This window comes from Aegilops tauschii, chromosome 6 (genome assembly GCF_002575655.3).
Source record: "Aegilops tauschii subsp. strangulata cultivar AL8/78 chromosome 6, Aet v6.0, whole genome shotgun sequence".
NCBI classification, from domain to species: domain Eukaryota; kingdom Viridiplantae; phylum Streptophyta; class Magnoliopsida; order Poales; family Poaceae; genus Aegilops; species Aegilops tauschii.
In genome coordinates this window covers 337,552,863-337,576,050 of record NC_053040.3, presented here as the reverse complement: position 1 = coordinate 337,576,050, position 23,188 = coordinate 337,552,863, and the positions used below count along the sequence as shown (strand labels likewise).

Below are 23,188 nucleotides of genomic sequence, written 5' to 3'. Positions count from 1 at the left end.
TGCATTATTGTCGGTGACACTCTTATTTGCATCATTGTGGGTGATGATTTTTCAACTTGTTATATAGTGTGATGATTACGCCGCCGTGGCCGGCCTGGCGCTGCTTTTTAATAATGTTTTGTATTTTGTACTGTGATGTAATGCGGACGCCGGCTGCTTTGCTTTCTGTCAACAAAAAACTTAGAAAAAAAATGCCCAACCACCGCAGCCGGGCCCATAGTAGCGAACAGATCATACCCAAATCAAGCCCGAAGGGGGCGACTCGGGCGGCTGATAGAGCCCACTAATGGGCCTGGCAACGGGGTCCAACGGGGCTGCGGGCGGTGATAAGAGAGGAGCTCGGTGGAGGGGGCGGAGGCAGCTATTTAAGCCGGTCCTCGCGCCCCCCGGCTTCCGAGGTGGTACTAAAGATGGCGCCCCCATTGCGCCCCACACTGCACGCGGTCGCCGCAAGGCTCAGGAGGCCTAATTTGCGTTGTCTCGGGCCGGCCCAGTTTGGCCCAATGAAGGCACGCTGCCACTCGCCCCTCCCCCGGCCCACGCCCACTCCCCTCCCCCGCGCGCCGCTGAACTTAGTGTTTAGTCCCACCTCGGAAGCGGGGGCCGTCGAGGACCGGCTTAAATACCTGCCTCCGCCCCTCCACCGAGCTCCTCTCTACTTAGTACCCGCAGCCCCATTGGACCCCGTGTCTGGGCCCATTAGTGGGCTGAATCAGCCGCCCTAGTCGCCTTCGGGCTAGATTTGGGCAGGTTCTGCCTGCTACTATGGGCCCGGCAGAGGTATTTGGGCATTTTTTTTTTCGAACTTGCTATTTTGGACAGAAGCAGCAGCCGGCCGCATACATTTCATAACAGTACAAAGGGAATCACAGTACAAAATAGCAGCGTCCGACCGCATTTTATCACAGTACAAGAAATACAAATCAGGTGTGCAAATCATCATAAAAAAAATAAACAGAATTTCGAAACTGCATATATAAACAGTACAAATCATCACGTATCAGTACAAATCAAGTTTTCTGGCACACATGTGCTAATAAAAATAGCATAGGTTATTTAGACATGACTTGTGCGGCCACTTTTATTCTTCTAACCAACCAAGCTGCTTCTCTACGCCCGATTCTTGAACAAAATATAAAAAATTTGGGTGAGAAAATATAGTCGGTGGAATCAAATTGGCAACATAACAAAACAAAAAGGTAGCAACTCACTTCTCGTTCAGACTACATGTAGCCTTGTTATGACCTGGGAGACTACACAGACTGCACAAAGGACCACTTTTCTTCTCTGTAAAATCTTTTGGCCTACCATTCTTTGTAACGTCGGGGCCACCCTTCGACCGCCCCTTCTTAGGTGCACCCTTCGTCGAAACTTTCTAAGGATCACCAATACCAGGCTCAACTTGTTGTGCCTGACTTGCCTCCTTCTTAAGCATAGCATACCTTCTACTTCCTATAAGTTCCTCCTCTGAAATCTTTTTCTGCGCTATTATGTTGTCCAGACACTTCATCAACTCGTCGAACAAGAAGGGATCATTTGCTGCAACATGAGCAGCTTCTGCGGTTTTAATGGTTATTGCACTATACCGTTCTCTCTCCAATGGCCCTGACCAACCCCATCCAAACATATCACTCTTCCGCTGCACAGGCAACCCATCTCTCGCATGTTTGGACAACCGATGCAGGACACAACACTTTGGTATTTCAGTTAAGTTCAGATGATGGAGAACAAACAGAATGTGTTTGCATGGCAGCCCTTTCCGAACCATCCTAAGACAACTGCATATAATAGTTTCTTCTGAGTTACCTGGTTCATAAACAACATTGTACCTGAACTTGTGGTTATCCTTCCATGTCACCATGAATGTCTGACGCCCAATTCCCACGAGCGTCTCAAATATCTCCAGCTGACCCATCTTATGCAAATCATCTTGCAGGATGTAGAAATTAGCAGGTGTGAATACTTTGGCGGCATGCTCCTCAAGGGCCTTATATTTAGTAACCGACGGTGGTTCCTTCTGGAATGCCTCGCAGTCATCGTACGCCTCGTTCTCACGCAGGCGAACTATACAGTTCTCATAATGCACCACCAAATCAACAATTGTCATACCGTAGTCCAGGTGAAGGTGAAGGCAGGAGTTGAGGCTTTCACTCCTCTGGTTACTTCGCATACCAAGGAAAAAACCATCGGAAAGATATGAAGCTGCCCAAAGTCTCCTCTTCCTGTACATCCTGTCAAGCCACTCTTCAGTTCTATCCGTCTTCCACTTATCATAGAAAGCTTTCCATCTCTGCTCAAAGTTCGCTTGAGAGGTGGCATAGTACAGGAGCGATCTGAACTCATCCAGTGACTTGTAATGCAGGTGCCTCTGCATATTTTTCTCGATATGCCAGGAGCAAAGACGATGGAAAACATCTGAAAGGACAGTCCGAATAGCCCGGATCATTGCAGCGTCACTGTCTGTGATTATTGACTTTGGCTTCACCTGACAGTTTGCCTTCATAAATGTCTGCAGCAGCCACACGTATGTCCCTTCCGTCTCGTCAGCAATGATGGCACAACCAAACACTGTGGTGCAACGGTGGTTGTTAACTCCGACAAAGGGGACGAACGGCATACCGTATCTGTTCATCTTATACGTGCTATCAAACACGACCACATCTCCGTAGTCCTGATAGTCCCTCCGCGACTGTGCATCGCACCAGAACATACTCTTCAGTCGCCCTTCCTTGTCACGCACATACTCAAAAAAAAAAAACTCAGGGTCCTTCTCCTTCCTGCTCCTCATAATGCCAACTGCCGTCTCTGCATCACCCTTTGCAATGAGCTTCATTTTTTCTCTGCAACAAAGATTGTAAATGTCCCTCCTGATAAGCCCGCACTTATCGTACGAACCGTATCTGCTGATGAAGTTGTCCATTATAATATGCTTTCTTATCCCGGCCGCTTCCATCGCCAATATCTCGGCCCTCTGGCCATCTCCAATCCGTCTATGTGACCACAAAAGACAAACCTCGTCGGGCCGAGCCATCGCGTGGTTGTGATCATCCACGAATGATGCGACGAACCAAACGCCACGTTCTCTGTCCAGCTTCACCATCATATGTGCACTGCAGTCGCAACGAGTCTCCGGTCTAAGCCTGCGCTTGCGGCCCTCCATGGTTATGAACTTGCTCTGCCTTCTCCCAGCCCTGGAGCAAAGAAACCGCCGGTACCGTATCATTCCCGAAGCACCTCGTTTCACCTTCTGTTTCCTGATGCTAAACCCGTGCTCTCTGGCGTGATTGTTGTAGAATATGTATGCATCCCCTTGCGACCGAAAGGTCATAGCCATGACCTTCCAATATGTCTCAAGCATCTTCTGCTGCCTTTGAGCCTCCTCAATATCGATCTCTCCCTCATCGTGATCAACGCTAGGATCATCTGACTCCTCCTACAACATTCATTGGAAAATATATATGTCAATTACTATCATTTAAATCATAGTATTGATCGATGTACAACATCTATCAACTAACCTGGCTCAAGTTATCTGCAAATGATTCCTGCCAACTATGTTGCACATTGTCAACATCCACATCTTTCTGCAAATTTGTACACAAAGATATATAGTTAGCCATGCCATACTTTGCAAATTCAAAAATAAAATCAAAATATACGCCACTTACGTTTTCACTATTTGCGCCATGTTCATTATTATGAAAATCATCCGGAGGTAAGATATCATATGACGAGACGGAATCATTGTCGCTGCTCTCATCATCTTCGTTCAAATTTTCGTTATCAGTCTTAGTCACCTTATCAGTATCATTCTCGTCCCTCCCGAATGCGGATTCTTTCTCCATGTCAACACGCCTAACTCACAGAACTGCAAAACATTTGAAGTGTTGATTACAACAAGGACAAAAACTCATGTTGGTTTGCAAAAAAAGAGAAAGACGTGTAATCCATGAACCCAGCAGCTACCATGAATTTTTTCTTAATGCAATGGTTCAAACAACACTTTTTAGTGTTGTGTGAAACAACTAGTTGAGGTTGCCCAGCGGTGTGTGCATATTGTGTGATGTCGTCATGAAAAAAAATATAGCATTCTTTAAATTAAGCCTGCCCTCCACTTACATCCTAGATTCGCCACTTAACTAGCCCTAACTTCCATTCATCATGCCCGCTAGGTTTAGATGACAAACCTTGCCCCGCGGTGTAGGCGTCGCCGGCGTTCGATGACGGCAGCTGTCCCCGCCTTGAATCTAGCAACCGGCGACGTGCACGACGAGCCACCGGCCGGATGTTTGGCAGGATCCGCGACGGGGGGTGGGGAGAGTGGTGTGGAGGCGGCGTGGCACGTCGGGCCCTTCACGTCCGGGCGGTGGATGATGACGGTGAGATGCGGCGACGCACGCCGTTGGGACGGCGACGGCGGCGTCTGACGGAGTCGGACGGGGTCGGAGGGCGGCGATCCGCGGCAGCGGCGATCGGATGGGGCGGGCGAGTAGACGGGCCTTCACGTCCGGGCGGTGGATGATGACGGTGAGATACGGCGACGCACGCCGTTGGGACGGCGACGGCGGCGTCGGACGGGCTCGGACGGCGGCGGCGGACGGGGTCGGAGGGCGGCGATCGGATGGGGCGGGCGAGTAGACGGGGTGGGCGGGCGAGTATCGTGCTGGCAGTTTGTTTGTGTTTTTTTTGCATGCACGCGGTCTACGTACGCCACCCACAACTGTATAATACAAGGTGGGCATACCTTTCTTTCGTATGACCATTCTGCCCTTCTACGTTTTGTTTTTTTTGGGGGGGGGGGGGGGGGCCTACCGAAGCAAGCCCCTTTTCTGATTTGCTTGTCCACTCAACGTGTATGTTCATGTTGCGCATGCATGAAGGAAAACACCTTTTCAAAGAAACATTAGATGAAGGAATCACTTCAGGTGTGCTAATCAGATGGTAGTGCAAGACCGTAAGGCAGACGAGACATGAAAGACGGCTACTCTTGAAGTTTTGATAGTTTGACCGATCGATTGACATGAACGAATGAGATCGGCATGCATTCATGGTTGATGTTTCACTGAGAAGAAATCGATAAGGCGACAAATTCAATCATCGATTGATCTTTGATTTACATTTACCGTATGACAAATCTATGATGTCGTATCTTGTTGCTTAAACTTGTATACTTCCTGTATTATTTTGTATTTTTTTATCATGGTATTACCTCAGGTTCTATCCTGTTGCTGTCAAAAGTAGGGGATTAAATATTGAGGAGCCTACTTTTTTAGGCACTTCTCACGCAAAAACTATAAATGTTTATAAATGATTGCACATAAGGAAAAGTTGTGCCTGCAACCCGTAAATTTTAGGACAATATGTAACATCTTCTCTAAAGGACTTGAATACCGACATGTCTGTTAGCGCAAACTGAAGCGCTAGCGAAGCCCCGGGCCCGACTTAAAACAACTGCTAACTAAAAAAAGGCCTTAAAACCATCCCTTGTGTCCCACAAAAGCCTAAAAACGAGTATTGTCAGCCTTAAAAAGGACGGCGACGGGCCTTCGCTCCACTCCGTCAGAAGTTAGCCCCCATATAAATTTGGATCACAACTTAACAGGCTGCCCGAGCTTGCAAGCCCGCCTCGTGCATGTGTGTCTCCTCATCTCTGGCGGCGCCTTCCTTTGAGCTGCGGCAGCGGGCAATGTGGCAGCGTGTCGATGCAATGGTGATTGTTCCCCAGGCGGCGTCTGCCATTGGCAGCGCGCGCGGCCTGGTATTGTGGTGGGCGCGGGGGCGCCTCACAGCGGGCTTTTGCCTGCGTTGCTCCGGCATCGGCGACCTTGGGCCTGCATATTCTCCAGTGTCCATGGCTTGCCGTGTGCCGACAGCTACGGCCCCGACTGCTGGGATCTGCATTCTCGCCGGGTCTAGCTTGTTGAAGTCGCCAGCTGCCGTCGTTTCCCCTGCGCTAGTCCTTTTTGCCTCGTCGCCTCCCCGACCGACAATGTACACTTCCATGCCTCGCTCTTGTGCCAGAGCCCCGCCAACTCACTTCTCGACATGATGATTTCGACCATCGACCTAGCTCCCTCATCTCCGTATCCGGATCCGGCAGCTATGAGATTACTCAGACCCAACCAGGGAGAAATCCTAGCTCGGCTTGCCGATGCTAGCAGTGACTACACTCGCGGAAGTTGCTCCCCTTCTTCGAGGCGCTGCCATGAATCCGCACCCCTCTTCGAGCTCAGGGTAACCCCTTTGTCCGGTTCTTCAGGCGCTGATCTCCTTCATGAAGTCGCGGCATCCCCGGTGTTGGCTTTGGCGACGCTGGACATCATGCTAGTCTTGTTTCGTGCTTGGTTTCAGGCCGAGCATCCTTGGCTTGGGGCACCATGTTCATTCGTGTCATGTGAAACTTCCCGTGTCTACAAAACATACCAGCTTCAATCCAACTCTTTTTGGCGTGCTGTCCACCTAATCTTTCGTATCAAAAATGAAGTTCTTGCGCTGATTCTCACCATTCACTTTCTCAGCTAATGCTTCAGACTTCCTTCTTGAGCAGAGCTCAAACTCGTGATTGTATAATAGAGAAGGAATCAGTCGAAATAATTAGTGCTTGGCGCCAGCTACGAAGCCTTTTTTTAAACAAAGAAACCCACATTTCTGAAATGCAAAGAGCTCCGCACCAAAATAAAGTATCATCCAGACCCAAGGCGACAATAAATTTTCTCCATTGACAGCATTTCCCTAAAGCAAGAAATAAAATACAATAATACTAAACTGTTCTCTTTGTCCACTGTAAAGGCGGAAACGGCTACAACTAATAATATGGGACATTGCCCACATATAAAACTGTAACATAATAGCCGTAAACAGGAATAACGATGTGGCAGGCTGTACTCACGAATCCAACTGGAAAAGCCCCATGGCATACAATAGAAGTTCGTTCACACTGGGCAGAGAAGCAGTGTACAGTGGTGACACAACTGAGCACAATCTCAATACAAACGCCCCTGGCTTCTAAGCTTTGCTTGATCATCTCGTTTGGACTATTCCAGCGTTTATGAGCTTTTGGATCTTCTGTGCCACTCCAGGGTCCTTTAGATGATCCTGAGCAGCCCTAGGGTTCTCCTGGAAATCCATCAACACCTGCAAAACATTTCCAGCGTTATTTGTATGAACAAATAGACCGAATGGCATTACTCTCACAACGAACTGAGATTCGATGATACCTGTCGCATGATAGGATCGGTAAGGATGTTCTGGATTTCCGGGTCCTGCATAGCTTTACTCTACAAAAATAACAAGGGCGGTTAGCGATGTTGAGTTTTTGAAACCAGCCAACATAAAGAACCACTGAAGTGCATCAAGAGGTTTACCTGTTTCTCCTGCAAATCTTCCTGACTTATGTCACCCCTGTTAGCCTTGTTGATCTGCTCAACACACCTGCAAAAGCCAACGGCAGTTTAAAGTTTGTTTATGCATAATTTTCAAGCGATTATGAGACTAGACTAAATGGTTGTATGTCATAACTTCATTACCTCCTGATACCATCAAGCAGTTCCTGGTTATTCGGGTCATACTTCAACCCAGCCTGGTAAGTTTCCATTGCCTTTTCGTATTCCTTCATGAAAAACTGAACTGCACCTTTTCTTGTATACCCTTTGGTGAAGGTTGGGTCTAGCTCAATACACTTCTCTGCGTCCTTAAGACCTTCAGGCATGGCTCCCAACTTGGTGTAGCATGCAGCCCTATTACTGTACACCTGTAGGAGAAGTGGCAAACCATTAAAACAGTTTAAACTGTAATAAACATATGTAAAATGATAGACAAGACAAAACAGAACTGCAGTCAACAAATGCAATAAACAGCCATACATGACAACAAAAGGAAAAGGGGGCAGCAGCTGAGAGTTGATTGAAGGATGGAGTTCAGGTGCAATTTCAAAATTGTTAAAATGCCTATGATCAAAGTGCCAAGTGTTTCTAAAAACAGGACACTTTAAAGCAAGCATACATATTTCAGTGGTCTACAATCTGCTGAGTTCCATATGTTGTAGAGTTGCAAAACTTGCAACCACCAAGATTTTCTATCATCACACTGTCCCAGAGGTTCCATATATTGAAACAATGAAACAAACTTTTCCGTCGCATATATACTTAAGATACTTCAAAGAAAAATAACCAACAGGGACTAAAAAAGTTCACCCTAGCATCCTTCGGGTTCCTCCTGATAGCCTCATTGTAGTGCTTTATTGCTTCTGGATACTTCTGCTGCTTGAACATCTCATTACCTACAAAACCATCAGATAAGCAAGCCTGCCACGAGCATAAAAAGCAACTCTAAGGACAAATCTGCAACAAACAGATACTACCAGAAGAAGATAAAAGGAGTGTGGAAGACTAATGATGACAACACAATGCCACTCTTACCTTTCTCCCTCTCCTCATCAGCTAACTTTGGGTCATAATACTCTTGTTGCTCCAAGTCTTTCTTTGCCTTCTCAGCCTCATTTAGCCTTTTAAGAGTGTCTGGATTCCGATGCTCAGTTAGAGCCTTCTGGAAAGTCTCAATGGCAATATCATAGTCCTTGGAGTTCTTAGCGAGTTTGGCCAGAGCAGTTCCTTTTCTTGTTAGTGCCCTTGCAACCATCTTGAAATCAGCACGAAGTTCTCTTCCCCTCTCCACAGCCTTATCACAGTCCTCAATGCACTCATCGTACTGGAGACAGGAAATGATAAGACTCCAATAAACAAGAAATATAATATATTACCAGGATATATTTAGTTGCAGAAAATAAGGAGAGGGGCAGTAATCAGCTCTATGGATGGTCGCAAATCTCTAATCATAACACTATGCTTTTACTCAAAGGAAACAAAAATGGCATGTTAAGGCAACACACATCCAAGAGCGCGCAGCTGCTTCTAAGAATCTTTTCCATCACTACTACCTCCTTTCCGGTTTATAGGGCTCAATTCAAAAATCTCACCAACCAAGGTAGATGGTGAGTGGTGGAAAAATCTTTGTAGTTTGCAAAACCACTCAATTAATGCGCTTGTTTTCCTCAAAAATTGTGTTTACCAATGCATTAATTGCAATGCATGCATGCATAAAGTACATGCATTGGTCAATTTTCTCTTAATACTTGCATGCAATGATTTATTGCACCTTGAAATCTGAACATGTGATGGGGAACAACCAAATTGAGACTTATAAAATGGGAAAACTAAAATTTTGAGATAAGCCCTATAAACCGGAAAGGAGGGAGTATATTGTAGAAAACCTTCCCGGTTTGATATTAAGAAAATGCAGCTTTTCCCTCTAGGGTCATATCTATATTTGCTGTTCACTCTGCAACCTTTATGGATATACAATAGCCATATACTGCCAAAGAGGTGGCAACTGTATGGTTTGCTGCCATGCCACACCTCCTTATCTACCCAAATTCAAAGGGCAAGGGTGTGTCACTATATTCAAATCAAAATGGAAACAGAATATTTCTATTAGTATGGCACCCGTACATTGTCTGTATTACATGCACAGCTTCAACGCAAGTGTCGGTGATCACCTAAGCCAATATACCAGTCTGTATTTCAGTACAGGGCTACCTGTGAGAGCAACTAGCCGATGCCTATATTCCTGCCGCAAAATATTTTTACGATTCCCCTAAAACGATTTTGTGGGAAGTGATGCTCCCCCGCAAAACAGGTCCCACGAAAGCTTACTGCAAATTAAACAACATAGTCCCGCTACAAAGTTCACCACACAGGAATTCGTCATATACATAGATAAAACCAGATCTAGCTGCAGGAGCTGCGGTGGCTCAATGCTTGATGCCGAGGAAGAACGCCTCCACCGACTAGCGGCAAGCATGGGCGAAGACGTGCCCCTCCTTCGCCGCGGCGAGCCTGTGGGCAGCCCCTTCTCCGCATCGGTGTGCTGGTAGAGCTTCTCGTGGAGGCGGTTGAAGTGGGCCCAAATGGCTTGCTGTGACTGCCAAGCCTTGATGGGGCAGGAGGGAGCTGCCGGCCTCCACGTCGTTGTGGAAGATCTTGCGTGGCAGCGACCCGCCACGCCTGAGTACAGATCCTGCCATCACTCGCCAGAGAGAGAAAGGTAGGCGGCAGCTAGGAGTTGAGGAAATGCAAGATGGAATATAGCGGCCAAAGTGCGGTTTTGCGGGCCGCTCATATAATTTTTATGGGCCGGGCTAATATAGCGGACCTGTTCGGGCAACAAAACACGCAAAAACGCTATATCCGCCGGAATTATGCGGGCCGGCAAGGTTATAGGGCATCTCCAAGAGTTGCTCTAAAAGACTCTGGAGCTATTTGGTTCCGAGAGTAAGATACAACTCAGGCGCGCTATAACCTCGCCGGCCCGCATAATTCCAGCCAATAGAGCGTATTTGCGTTTTTTGCGACCCAAACAGATCCGTTATATCTAGCCCGACCCGTAAAAATTATACAAGGGGCCCGCAAAACAACCCTTCCACCGCCATATCTAGCGGACCGCCAGCGTTTTAGGGTTCACGTCCCGCATTTACTCCACCTCAATCCACCTCACTTCCAATCTACGACGAGCAATTCCACCCGACATAGATCTTTTTTTCCGTCGAGCAATGGCAGGATCCGCATGCAGGCGTGGTGGTCGTGGCCATGGCGGGTCGCCGCCATACAAGATCTCACGCAATGACACTCCAGCCGGCCACCCGTTGAGGCTTGGTGGTCCAAGCAAGTGCGACCGCCTCTCCCACCGCGGCGGGCTTCCATCGCCTCCACAAAAGAGCCTAGCTGCACACCGTGGTGTGCCACAAGGCAGATGCGGAGTGAAGAAGAAGGGGCCGCTGATAGGCTTCCGCGGCTAAGGAGGAGCATGCCTACGCCCACGCTTGCCGCAGGTCGGCAGAAGCTTTCTTCCTCGGCGTCGACAATTGAGCCACCGCCTCCCTATCTATTAGATCTAAGTTTATTTATGTATGAACTTAAGTGTGTTGTGATGAACTTTGTAGCAGGAAATATGTTTTTAAATTTGCAGTATGCGATAGCGGATCTGTTCTCCCGGGGCGAATCAGTTCCCATAAAATATTTTAGGGGGAACCGTAAACGATTTTGTGGAACGGGAATATAGCACGTCTGCTATAGTTGCTCTAAGGTTAGGCTTGACACCCTTAATTATACACATGATCCAAAAGTCGTAGACTCAGATTCTCTGTTACAAGTTGCTACAAGTGTGGAGATTATTCTGCAAGCCACACTTTGCCCTCATATTCTTGACAGACTTTGCTAGAAGTGTGGTAAGACTTGGCAGCTTTGCTTGGTTAACAAGACAGTATCAAGCGTGGCAAGAAAAGTGTGGTAAGACTTGGCAGCTTCGCTTGGTTAACAAGACAGTATCAAGCGGCGCACTTCTGAGATATCGGAGATATCTAAGGTCGTATATTGCAATTGCAAAGTAATTAGCAAAGTGTCGGTCAAAAAGAACCGCAAACCGTCGATTATTCACAACCCAGGAGAGACCAAGCACACAAAATTCAATTGACATTATTTTCCTAACACTAACAGTATCGATAACTTATGGTTAGTTTTAGGCCTCTTTCAATTGTCCTATTAGTCCCCAAAACCTCTTGTATCTAGAACCCAGACCATCTTACCGTGATGTTCATCAGTTTAGCACATCAATCAAACCGCCAATCATCTCAACTGCTAGTCACTATATATATGCAGCACGTGCCATAACCTAATTGCCCGATAGTCAAAACTACTACTCCCTCCGTTCCGATTTACTTGTCATGGTTTTAGTTCAAATTTGAACTAAAACCATGACGAGTAAATTGGAACAGAGGGAGTACTACCAATGCTTACAGTGCAGCAACCAATCATATACAAACAGTAGGGGTGAACTGAAGATCAGATCCTTAACTTTAAGGCATGGAATCTGTACAATAAACCTCACCTTGCCCATTTCGATGTACACCGCTGCTCGGTTAGTGAGGTAGGAGATGTCCTCGTCATCAAGTTCCAAGGCCTTTGTGTAATGCTGGATCGCCGTCTCGAAGTCCTTCTTCTTGTAGGATGCATTCCCTGCCTCCTTCTCCTTCTGGGCAGCAGCTTTCCTCTCCTTCCGCTCCTTCTCCTCGTCAGACACCTCCATCGGCTCCGGTTGTGGCTCAGGCTCCATCTCCCTCGCCTTTGTCTCGGGTTGCTGCTTCTGCTGCTGCGGCGGCGAGGAAGACTGCGGGAAATCGGAGTCCTGGGGCGTCTGGATCTTGATGTTAAGCATGAGGCTGAGCACCTGCATCATGCGCGGGTCGGATAGGTACGTGTTGAGGCTGCTGGGATTCCTCTGCACCTCCCGCAGCATCTGCATGAAGTCCGGCTGGTCGAGGTAGGCGCGCGTAGCGGGGTCGGAGGCGATCTTGGTCCAGAGCTCGGGGCCCTGGAACATCTGGCCGATGGCGTCGGCGCCGCCAGACGGCGCGCGGCGCGGCGGGGCGGCCGCGGCCTTCTTGGCATCAGCGAGGCCGGCCTTGAGGCCCTCGTTGCTGGGATCGAGGGCGAGGCCCTTCTCGTAGGCGGCGGCGGCGCTGGCGGCGTCGCCGAGGCCGAGGTGGGCGGCGCCGAGGCGCGAGTAGCCCTTGGCCCAGTCGGGCTTGAGCTCGACGGTCTTCTCGGCGTCGGCGAGCGCGTCGGAGTAGCGGTGGATCGAGGCGAGCGCCGCCGAGCGGTTGGAGTAGAGCACGTGGTTGGCGGGGGCGAGCGCGATGGCGTCGGAGAAGTGCCCCGCCGCCTCCTCGAAGCGGCCGGCCGAGAAGGCCGCATTACCTTTGGCCTTCGCCTCGTCGGCCATGGCGGGCGGGCGGTCCGATCGGATCGGGGGCGGGGCGGGGCGGGGCGAGGAAGCTTCGAGAAGGTTTGGCGGCTGGGTGGAGGAGGACAAATACTGGGGTTAGATGGGGATTAAGGCGGAGCAGCAGCAGAGTTTTCTAAAGACTGGGGCCGGACCGAGCTCGCTCAAGGGTTCCGGAACCTTCCCACGGCCACTCCAGCGACCGGACGAGCCGATGCGTCGTGGACTCCCGTCACGCACTCCCTGTTTACGTTTTGCTTATTGAGAAAGCGTATAGCATGTAACGACTCCCTTCTCATCGGTCCATCACACGAAAGCCTTGGCCGGCCCGGCCCATGTGTATTAAGTTGGGCTCTGGTCCATTGTTTCGCTTGGGCTTGTTGACCGGGGAGAGGGGGGCAGACGACGGCGCCGCCGAAAGCCGACGAGCCGCACCACCACCTGGCACCTCGCGCCACACGCGTCCGCTCTCCAGGCTGCTCGCCCTCCCTGCATGGCGGCGCTGGCGCCTACTTTACTCCGCACCCTGCGCCGCTCTTCTCGCCCGTACGCCTCGGCTCCCCCGCGTGGTGCTCTTAGACAGTAGTGCTACTGCGACCTCACCTGCGCAGACGGATGGCGCCGCGGTGGTGCTTCGCGTTGCTCCTGCTGCTGTGTGCGGCGGCGGGGGCTGACGCCTCGAAGGGGAAGTGGGACCCGGTGATCCGGATGCCGGGGGAGGAGGAGCCCGCCACGGGCGACAACAGCTCCGAGGAGGGGGAGGACGGCGTCGGGACGAGGTGGGCGGTGCTCGTCGCCGGATCCTCCGGCTACGGAAACTACAGGCACCAGGTGAGCAGCTGACCGCAGTCGGAGATCGTCTGCGTGGTGATGCGCGCGTTGTTGTTGCGTACGTAGTTCAATTTGGCTGGAAACGAGATGAGCGTGACAACTGAAGGATTGGCGGTTCGTGGAAGTTCTCTTGCGGCAATCAGTGTGCAGTTCTGAATATTGCCGATATTATTGGTGTTGAGATGTTGGGAGTTCGCAGATTTGGAGTTTTACAAGTTCAATTTTGGGGGTCATGGGCTGATCGGTGATCCAAAAGCTCAAAGCTTAACTCTCCTTTTTTTCCCCCGCAAGTTCTGAAATCAACACAGTTGTTGGTACTCGGCGGCAGGTGCAGAACTTGACAACTCCCAAGGTTTTCCTAGATAACTACTTAAAGAATCACAAGAATCTCCAAATAGGGACATTTGATGGTCTAATTCGTATCCTGCTACCCCCAACTGCAGTTGTCTGTTTGTTAGGAAGCTCCAGACAGTGATGTTTTGTTTTGTTTCTTCTCTTGATCTTGTATATACTACTGTAGCTGTTTTCAGGAGAGATTCAGTGTCGGTAGCAGCTTGATTCATAATGGGGAAATGGTTTCTGATTTTCTGTGTTAGGGTAGAAACGAGATAAATTTTGCCACTGAAAAAATAATGGTGATGCTGGACAGAATTTAGATGACAAAAGAAATAAGAGCTAGATATTCATTATGTGGATACTTGCACTTCTGATCAGATCACTAGTGCACACTGGAATTGTGGAGCAGCTCTGAAAGTGTGATTGAAACATTTTGCCTGTGGATACAATAATGTGTGCTTACATCTTGCTTTGGTTCGAAACTAAGGAGATACCAGCAAGCAGCTGTGTTTCCTGGACCATTTGTTGAACTCTTGATTTATTCTTGGTGTGTTGCTGTTGCAGGCCGATATATGCCATGCCTACCAGATATTGAGAAAAGGGGGCGTAAAAGAGGAGAACATCGTGGTTTTTATGTACGATGACATTGCCAACAACCCTCTCAACCCGAGGCCAGGGGTTATCATCAACCACCCAGAGGGTGAAGATGTATATGCTGGCGTTCCAAAGGTATGACTTGGTAGCTTAACTTGGAGTTGAACATTAGGATCACTAGTCATCAACCAACTCATTTCCATGAGCTAGTTTGTATGATATTATATTACATTTAATCGCCTATATTCAAAATTATCAAATTAAGTACTCCCTCCATTCCTAAATATCAGCCCTTTTAGAGATTTCAACACGAACTACATACGGATGTATATAGACATATTTAGAGTGTAGATTCACTCATTTTGCTCCATATGTAGTCCATATTGGATTCTCTAAAAAGGCTTATATTAGGACCGGGGGGAGTAGTTAACAGAAGAACAATATTAGATTTACTAAGATATGAAAAATTGTCAGAAGAAATTTAAAATTAGAATGTAGCAAAATCTCCAAAATAGCATTGCATGTGGGCTAATGTATGCTGTTGTGTGCGTCCATATAACTTAGCCTCAACATTGTGAGTAACTTATTTTGTGTTCTAGCTATTAGCTACTTACATGATGACGGTCTTACCATTATTTTTGTCTCCTGAATCCTGATGGGAATCACTAATATATTCATGGGGAATAAACAGGCGTGTTGTTAGGCGAATACTTCAATATGTAGGTTGTTCCCTTGTAGTCTATTGGTTTCGCCAGTTAAGTTGTTTGGCTTCGTCAATTAGTACCTTTTACAGCACGTACCTTTTACGCCTCAGGCCGCTGCCCGGGCAACCTGGGGCTCGGCTATGCCCCTGGTTGTGGGGGCTGTGTGTGTTTCGGTGTACTTGTAGGACTGTTCTACAAACTTAACTATCACTGCATCAAGACACAAAAGAAACTAGTTCAATATTGGCATGTTCTTTTTGAGCTTCATATGGCTGAAGAATTGTGTATAGTAGAAGTACAGAACATATGTATTGCCCTTCTCTCAAGTTTGATGAAGATAGCATGCATTATAATTTCAGGACTACACCGGAGAGGCAGTTACTGCTAAGAACTTCTATGCAGTTCTCTTGGGCAACAAAACTGCAGTCACTGGAGGGAGTAAGAAGGTCATAGATAGCAAACCAAATGACCATATATTTATCTACTACTCAGATCACGGGGGTCCCGGAGTCCTTGGTGTGTGGAAGTTATACCCGCTGCTTTGTTGTATTAGTTAGTTTTGTTCATCTTGTGTATTGACTTTTGCAAGTTTCAGGTATGCCCAACCTGCCATATCTTTATGCTGCTGATTTTATCAAGGTCTTACAAGAAAAACATGCATCCAATACATATGCAAAAATGGTAAGGCTGCCCATAGTTACTTGTTTGTGGTAACCGTGGCCTGTTTGACTGAAATCAGTGCTATAATTGGCAGGTTATATATGTGGAAGCTTGTGAAAGTGGCAGTATTTTTGAGGGTTTGATGCCTGCAGACCTCAATATTTATGTCACAACAGCATCTAATGCAGAAGAAAGCAGCTGGGGTACATACTGCCCAGGAATGGAACCATCGCCTCCTTCTGAGTATATTACCTGCTTAGGTGATCTCTACAGTATTTCTTGGATGGAAGATAGGTATGTAACTCGTAACCTAAATTCACAATGATAAGATTAATTTACAGAGTACCAGTGTTTAGCAGAATAGGGTACAACGACCAGCAGCTGATGAGTTATATTTGGTTGCATTACTTTGCACTGCATAGTTCCTCAAGGAGGACTTTGTAACAAGTCATGTCCATTCCTTCCTTTAGTTCCGAAGTACATGACATAGAACCTGCGAATCCAGATTACACAAGTCTGCTGAAGAATCTGTTTGCATACTAAGCATTCACTTAATGACGTGTTTGGTTATCTCCATGCTATTTTACAGTGAGACTAATAATCTGAAGGAGGAGACAATCAAGAAGCAGTACGAAGTGGTGCGGATTTATTTGCCTTTTTACCATTGTCATTTGTAACTGTAAAGGTCCTGGTACTGAAAGTTTCATGTGCAGGTAAAGAAGCGAACCTCAGACATGAACAGCTATAGTGCCGGTTCTCATGTTATGGAGTATGGCGACATGACCTTCAAGGATGAGAAGCTTTACCTTTATCAAGGTTTCAATCCTGCAAACACCAACATTACAAACAAGCTATTTTTGCAAGCCCCAAAGGCTGCAATCAACCAAAGAGACGCAGATCTTCTTTTCTTGTGGAGGAGGGTATGTTTTAGTGTTATGAAGTCTTTCAGTTGGTTTGCTAACCTCTTCAACACTAATTGCAGTAATAGACTTCTGTTTCAGAAGGATGATTTACCTGAACTGATCAGTCTACTGTCTATCGATTTGAGCTTTTTGTTACATTTTCCCTTGTGCAAGAGATTAAACTAGCATGAAAAGTTGAGGTGGATATGTTATTTATACTGGTTCTTGTTTGGAACCATCTAAAATATCTTGGGTAGTTTGTAGCATTCTTATGTCAGGGGATGTTGTCATATCTCACTATTTTGTGTTTCTTAGGTCCATTGATGATTTGTTGTCTACACTGGATATATCAGTTGCTATTTCTTGTTTACAGGAAATTCTCCATTTTAGTTGTACTTGCTAGTGAGTTTCTTGCATCGGAACTTATAGCACTGTGTCTGCGACTGATTAGTATTTGTGTTTAGTATTGGTCTGTGCCTTAGGCCTATGTTAGCTGAAGGTTCTTGGTTTGGTTTCAGTATGAGCTGCTACATGGAAAGTCTAAAGAGAAGGCGAACGTTCTGACGGAGATCAGTGAGACAGTCGCCCACAGGAAGCATCTTGACAACAGCATCGATTTTATTGGGAAGCTCCTATTTGGCTTCGAGAATGGACCTTCGGAGCTTCAAGCTGTCAGACCTTCTGGGAAGCCTCTAGTGGACGACTGGGATTGCCTGAAGAGGATGGTAAGTAGGAGACTCTTGTGTTGTGTACACCTGCGTAGTTTCAGCTCAATCATTTTAATGTTGATGATGATTTGACTCTTGAGCGGCTTCTTCAGGTGCGGATCTTTGAGTCTCATTGTGGATCGCTCACTCAGTACGGTATGAAGCACATGCGAGCATTTGCAAATATATGCAACAATGGTGTTTCTGGCACGACGATGAAGGAAGCAAGCATCAATACCTGCGGCGGTCACAACTCGGCAAGATTGAGCACCTTGATCCAAGGGTACAGCGCTTGATCGATCAGTCTGCTGAGGTACATACTAGTATGTTCCTTGTCCTCAGCTTACGCGAATGTGAATATGTAGTATTGTATTGTATTGTACTGTTAGTGTATCCTGAAAATAACCTTGGGGCCGGCTATATAAGAATGTGCCTATGTATGTTGCTTTAGCTGTGTGAGTATATTTGTATTATAAATCATGCATGGTGTGCGGTTAGCTCAACAAGGTTTGTTGGGACACGGTTCAGGAATGTCCTTGCAAGTTGCAATGCTATGCAACCAAATGATGCTTTCATGAGCAGACCTTTCTTTCTTATCTTTTACTATTATTATTCAGAGCAGCCTTTCCTCTGAGAATAATACTACTCCGTAGTAGAAAAAACTGAGGCACTGCATACAGGCAGTGCTTCTAAGACACCTTGAAGATCAGCGAAGTCATGCAAGCGCGACTGCAGCCAGAATCACGTCCTTTCGCTTGGTTTTTTCCTTGGACCTCTGTCTCTAATGCGCCGCTACCTGGGGATATCCTGGGCCGTATGGGCAGAAACTTCCATTTCTAGCCTGCATTGCATTGGAACATTGGTTAATTGTTTTTCTCATTTCTTGGCTTGGTTGAGAAAACCCCAACAATTGCATTCCTCGACATAATTTAGAAGACTTGCATGCTTTGGCGAGGAAAGAGATGAACGCCACCAGGAGTGCTAGCCCGGCCAAGATACCTATTATTATAGCCACGGTCCGTCCAAATTCGTCACCAGAATAATCTGTCAGCAATCCAAGCAAATTAAGTCCAAAAGAAGGCCAGCACTCACACAAAGTGCTTCCTTTCTTCACAGGGAGTATAATCAGTACGAGTAGCGACTGGATGCTTTTGTCCTATGATTAGTAAATCTGTACCACAACTTTACCATTCCACCATGTTTACGAGTAATCAGACCTAATCTTGTTGCGAACCCCACCATTACCTCACTCACATCTAACAAAACGCTAGTTTGGAATATATTCTGCTTGTCCTCCTCTTTATCAACTTTGGAAGTTTACCAATTCGGAATATATGCTCGTTGCCGTTGCCCCGTGCCCTCCATATCACCTTTTGACTGATCATCACTAATAATAGTTGTCTAGTGGTCGCCAGAGTTGCAACCGACGACTAAATCGTACATCAGGTATAGGGCAAGTTCTCTTTTAAAGTTGTAAGTACTACTAAAGCTGCGATGATTAATATGAATTTTCTGCTGTTGTTTGACATATTTGAAGTCATGCGTGTGTCTCGAACTTCATTACTCTAGGGAATGTTAAACGTTAACATTCCGAAGAAAATCGGTTAAAAATAACGGACTTGCGAAGAAAAGCAAGGATTTGTTTGTGATCTGCTGAAGCTGAAGATGGTTTTACTTCCCTCGCAAAAAGGAAAAAGAAAAGAAGAAGAAGATGGTTTTACTCCTATAGCGATGCTTAACATAATTGGCATTGTACTGTACCACGCAAACGTATTCCCAAGAAAATACGTACCCTGTGAAGAGCGGAAATCGTGTCCATTTTGCCAGTACTTGACGTAACACTGCTCCAGGTAGACGTCGGCGGCCAGCGCGGAGCCGCACGTGCCCTTGAGCTGCACCACCGCCTGCGCCAGGCACGCGGTGCAGTCCGGCGCCGCGATGTCGCCGAGGCACTGGGCCACCCCCTGCACCGTGCCGGAGCCGGTCAGCTTGTACCCCGTCGCGGCCCGCGCCTGCAGCTCCCTGAGCACGGCGTCGCGGCTCTTGAGGAACCCGGCGTCCTCGCTGCTGCCGGAGCTGCACTTGCGGTACGCGACGGTGTTGTCGGCCCGGCCGACGAAGTCGCTGGCGTCGTACCGCACGTAGCAGCCGTCCACCTGCAGCGACGCGGCGTACGAGTTGGCGCACACGGCGCCGAGGCGCGCCACCGTCTCCCGCACGCACGACACGCACTCGCCGCGGCTCAGGTCGCCGCGGCACTGGTACAGGCCGTACGCGGCCGTGCGGGCCGCCTCCGCCTGGCCGACGCCGCCGCCGGCGGTGAAGCTGTTGTAGGTGGCGCCGGAGGACGCGGTGGAGGCGATGGAGGCGAGGAGGGAGTCGAGGTTGCTCTGGAAGGCGGTGTCGCGCTCGTACTTGGACGGCGAGCACCCGGCGTAGATGAACGCGCCCGTCGCGGCCTGCGCGACGGCCGTCGGTGCGGCGTGGAGGTGGAGGAGTAGCGTGATGGCGACGAGGGCGCGGAGCTGAGGCATGGGTGACTGGGTGAGGCAGTGGCCTAGACAGTAACAGGACACGTACACGCGCACGAGCTAGCTCTGGATTTGGTCCGATTCGCAGCTGGGCGCGCGTGTCGTGGATGGCCTTGTGATTGTGGGCAAGAGATGCATATACGTTCGAGGTACAACGATATATCCGGCCGAAACGGTCGGTGCGGTGCCGCTCGTATCAGAGAGAGATTCTTGTACGCCGTCGAGGTCGAAACTCGAGCTCATAAACAAGAGGGCATGGTGGGCTTTCAGCAATACTTTGCTGGCATTTCTTTTCTTAACATTTACTCCTTCCGTTTCATAATTTTATAGTGGTTTTACTTCAAAACGATATTTTTTTCGGGGCTTTACTTCAAAACGACAAAAATTATGAAACTTGGGCCGGTTGTGCAGGCTTACAAGGTTCGGTCCACGCCGTGCGGCCGAAACGTTTGCACCTGCCAACTCGAGAACCTCTCAAAAAACAAAAAGCGAGAGCAACTAGTTAACGAGCGCTTTTTCAGGAGGCTCACAATGATCAGCGTCACTTGGCGCGCTTTCGGCCGCCCGTCACGTGTCGCGCTCTGGGCGCTCCCTCCGGATTTTGTTTGTTTTTCGCACGTGTTTTCGGCTTTCTAAACAATTTTTTTTTAGTTTTTTCGATGTTTTGGTTTTTCACCGGTCTCCCTTAACTTTTGGAACAAAAGAAAATTCAAAATATTTTTTGCGCAAAAAACGTGCTTTTTTTTCGCGAGAGTCACGGCCGTGACTCTCGGAAAAAAAAAACGTGTTTTCTGTTTGTTTTCCTTCCGCGAGAGGCACGATTTTGCTTTTGAGAGAGGCACGACCGTGCCGCTCGAAAACGGGAAAAAGTGTTTTCTGTTTTTTTTTTCATTCCGCGAGAGACACGGTTGTACTTTCACGAGAGGCACGGCCGTGCCTCTCGAAAATGAAATAAAAAATGTGTTTTTATTTTATTTTTCTTTCGTGAGAGGCATGGTTGTGCTTTCGCCAGAGGCACGGCCGTGCCTCCTCGGAAACGGAAAAAACGCGTTTTCTCTACTTCTTTTTGGTTCCGCGAGAGGCACAGTTTTGCTTCTGCGAGAGGCACGGTTGTGATTCTGCGAGAGGCACGGTTTTGCTTCTGCGAGAGTCACGGTTGTGATTCCACGAGAGGCACGGGCGTGCCTCTTTCAGAAAGGGAAAACCCTGTGCTCCCGGTTCGTTTCTTTCGTCCGGTTTTTTTCGTGAAAAATGGTTCGTTAAAACCTATTAACATGGGATCTAGTTTTGAAGATCTCGATGTGAGGAATCTAACAGTGAAAACAGTTCGAGATCTGAACGCACGATTTAAGAGATAAAACACTTTGAATAAACGAATCTACGAAAAAAGGAAAAACTCGCAGGTTACGACAAGTGGCGTGCTGTGCGCCACTTGTCGCAACCTGGGAAAGTGGGAGTGATCTTTGCAACGAGTACTCCTTAACTAGTGATTTCGAAAAAAAAGCTACCAACTCTAGATTTCAGATGAGCAACCCGGGCAAGACTCTTGAGAACTTTGTTTTGCTTTATATAAGCCCGCACATTCGGGCGAAACGGTCCAGGTCTTCGCGGGTGCTATTTCTCGCCCGTCACGAGCGGGAGCTCCTATTGGGCGCTTTCTGCGCCGCTTAGCGGACCGGCCAGCAACCTTCTCCAAAAGCAGACGCGAAAGAAAAAATTTATGGGAGACGTGGAATTCAAACCCGCACAAACCGTTGCAAGTCTCTGTCACTCCCTCTCGGTTCGCTCGCTCGTCCCCGCGGGGCGACGGGCGCACCCTAGCCCGCCTCCCCTCCTACAACCCCTCCCCATCCCTCTCCCCCGTCGCCGCCGGTGGCGTGGTCCACCGGGTCTTGCCTGCGCGGCGCTGGCGGCGGCGGGTCGGCCTTTTCCCGTGCACGCAGAGGGTAGCGCGGGGGCTCCTGACGGTGGCGGTCCGGCTCGTGGCTCCCCCGGGCCTAGGTGATCTTGGTGCGGTGGCGCAACCGTTGGCTGCAAGGCGGCGTGCTAGTGCGGGCGTGGCCGGTGGCGCCGGCTCAGCCCAGATCTGGGCCTTTGGGCCCCATATGGCTCGGTGCGGGTCGCCTGTTCCTTTCTCGGTAGCGCAATGATGTCTGTTGAGGATATAACCATTAGGGTCACCCGCCCAGGACGGGCCGGGTTACGTTATAATGGTCATCACGTGAAGCCCAGTACCAGGCTAGAGGATGGCGGATCAATAGTGGGCTTAAGACCCGGAGGTGGCTTAAGGCCCGTAGTGATAAACCGCCGTTATGACAAGACTTGTAATGTAAGGCAAGAGTAGTTAAGAGTCTGAGCCGGATACTGTTATAAGCTGGCCGGGACTCTGAGAGCCACGGGGCGTCAACCTCTCTATATAAAGGGACGACCCGGCGGCGGTTCAGGACGAGAGACAACAGATCGAGAGCCGGGCGTAGCGATTAAGCTCCCTGGTCATCGAAACCCTAAGTAATACCACCTCAAATGGACGTAGGCTTTTACCTTCACCGTAAGGGGCCGAACCAGTATAACCCTCGTGTTCCTTGTCCCGTTTAACCCCTTTAAGCTTCCTAGCTGCGATGGCTCCACGACTAAGTCCTTGCACGAGGACATCTGCCGTGACAATTCCACGACAGTTGGCGCCCACCGTAGATTTGAGTTCTTGAAGGGCAGCTTCGAAGGGCTCAAGGGATACGCTGTGGGCCGGATGACCAAGAGTCGTCGCGGCAAGCTCTACATCGACGATGCAAATTGGGGCCCCGACGCCGGCTCAATTGAGTACGGGTACCGGGTCCCCTTCGGCGGAATCCATGTCTTTATTGGCAAGATTGGTGAGCCGGGCCCTGAGCCGGACCTCTGCGCCGATCTCATCGAGACGGCTCAACGTGCACGACCCGCCCGGACTTTGCCTGCCTTGTAGCGTGCTTTCGTGGGATGCATCCATGGAGAGCTCTCTGAAGGATCTGGATCTGGTGATGAGACGGCCGCTCGCTCTGACGGCGAGTCATCCACAGAGGAGACCGATTTGTTATACCAACTTCAAGATGGCA

The 23,188-nt window shown here is 48.6% G+C and overlaps 4 protein-coding genes across 5 annotated transcripts; 1 reads left to right on the top strand and 3 right to left on the bottom strand.

Annotated features, from left to right (window-relative positions):
* Positions 1-1,375: 1,375 nt before the first annotated feature.
* LOC109740573 (protein FAR1-RELATED SEQUENCE 5-like) lies at positions 1,376-3,845 on the bottom strand. The gene is made up of 4 exons (XM_020299628.3): positions 3,669-3,845; positions 3,519-3,584; positions 1,807-3,433; positions 1,376-1,539 (listed from the first exon to the last, which is right to left on the bottom strand). Exons 1-4 carry the CDS (start codon positions 3,843-3,845, stop codon positions 1,376-1,378), a joined length of 2,034 nt encoding a protein of 677 aa, XP_020155217.3.
* A 2,851-nt stretch (positions 3,846-6,696) lies between these two features.
* On the bottom strand, positions 6,697-13,065 carry LOC109740570 (hsp70-Hsp90 organizing protein). The gene is made up of 7 exons (XM_020299623.4): positions 11,941-13,065; positions 8,418-8,706; positions 8,193-8,278; positions 7,527-7,750; positions 7,365-7,431; positions 7,218-7,277; positions 6,697-7,134 (listed from the first exon to the last, which is right to left on the bottom strand). The coding sequence occupies exons 1-7, from the start codon at positions 12,832-12,834 to the stop codon at positions 7,021-7,023; spliced, it is 1,734 nt and encodes a 577-aa protein (XP_020155212.1). The 5' UTR covers positions 12,835-13,065; the 3' UTR covers positions 6,697-7,020.
* Positions 13,066-13,159: 94 nt separating this feature from the next.
* LOC109740567 (asparaginyl endopeptidase Rep2) lies at positions 13,160-18,149 on the top strand. Its single transcript, XM_020299621.4, has 9 exons — positions 13,160-13,665; positions 14,566-14,730; positions 15,659-15,815; positions 15,895-15,980; positions 16,054-16,253; positions 16,549-16,597; positions 16,673-16,879; positions 17,380-17,586; positions 17,682-18,149. The coding sequence occupies exons 1-9, from the start codon at positions 13,450-13,452 to the stop codon at positions 17,862-17,864; spliced, it is 1,470 nt and encodes a 489-aa protein (XP_020155210.1). The 5' UTR covers positions 13,160-13,449; the 3' UTR covers positions 17,865-18,149.
* A 3-nt stretch (positions 18,150-18,152) lies between these two features.
* On the bottom strand, positions 18,153-20,263 carry LOC109740569 (plasmodesmata-located protein 8). Of its 2 annotated transcripts, XM_020299622.4 has the most exons (3): positions 19,361-20,255; positions 18,511-18,612; positions 18,153-18,409 (listed from the first exon to the last, which is right to left on the bottom strand). In XM_020299622.4, the coding sequence occupies exons 1-3, from the start codon at positions 20,100-20,102 to the stop codon at positions 18,405-18,407; spliced, it is 849 nt and encodes a 282-aa protein (XP_020155211.1). In that variant the 5' UTR covers positions 20,103-20,255; the 3' UTR covers positions 18,153-18,404. The 2 variants fall into 2 exon arrangements, with proteins under 2 accessions (XP_020155211.1, XP_045085887.1); XM_045229952.2 differs by lacking the exon at positions 18,511-18,612 and having other exon boundaries at positions 18,298-18,409; positions 19,361-20,263.
* Between the last annotated feature and the right edge of the window lie 2,925 nt (positions 20,264-23,188).

Bases quoted from the DNA above. Each gene is read 5' to 3' on its own strand.
- LOC109740573 (XM_020299628.3), bottom strand. From the start codon at position 3,845: ATGGAGAAAGAATCCGCATTCGGGAGGGACGAGAATGATACTGATAAG. The intron at 3,585-3,668 runs GTAAGTGGCGTA...ACAAATTTGCAG, and splicing joins ATGGCGCAAATAGTGAAAAC to AAAGATGTGGATGTTGACAA. The intron at 1,540-1,806 runs GTAACTCAGAAG...CTCATGTTGCAG, and splicing joins CAATGTTGTTTATGAACCAG to CAAATGATCCCTTCTTGTTC.
- LOC109740570 (XM_020299623.4), bottom strand. From the start codon at position 12,834: ATGGCCGACGAGGCGAAGGCCAAAGGTAATGCGGCCTTCTCGGCCGGC. The intron at 7,751-8,192 runs GTGAACTTTTTT...CTTCTCCTACAG, and splicing joins GGAACCCGAAGGATGCTAGG to GTGTACAGTAATAGGGCTGC. The intron at 7,278-7,364 runs GTAAACCTCTTG...TTATTTTTGTAG, and splicing joins AAGATTTGCAGGAGAAACAG to AGTAAAGCTATGCAGGACCC.
- LOC109740567 (XM_020299621.4), top strand. From the start codon at position 13,450: ATGGCGCCGCGGTGGTGCTTCGCGTTGCTCCTGCTGCTGTGTGCGGCG. The intron at 16,598-16,672 runs GTGCGGATTTAT...TTTCATGTGCAG, and splicing joins TCAAGAAGCAGTACGAAGTG to GTAAAGAAGCGAACCTCAGA. The intron at 17,587-17,681 runs GTAAGTAGGAGA...CGGCTTCTTCAG, and splicing joins GGGATTGCCTGAAGAGGATG to GTGCGGATCTTTGAGTCTCA.
- LOC109740569 (XM_020299622.4), bottom strand. From the start codon at position 20,102: ATGCCTCAGCTCCGCGCCCTCGTCGCCATCACGCTACTCCTCCACCTC. The intron at 18,613-19,360 runs GTACGTATTTTC...GATTGCTGACAG, and splicing joins CGATTTCCGCTCTTCACAGG to ATTATTCTGGTGACGAATTT.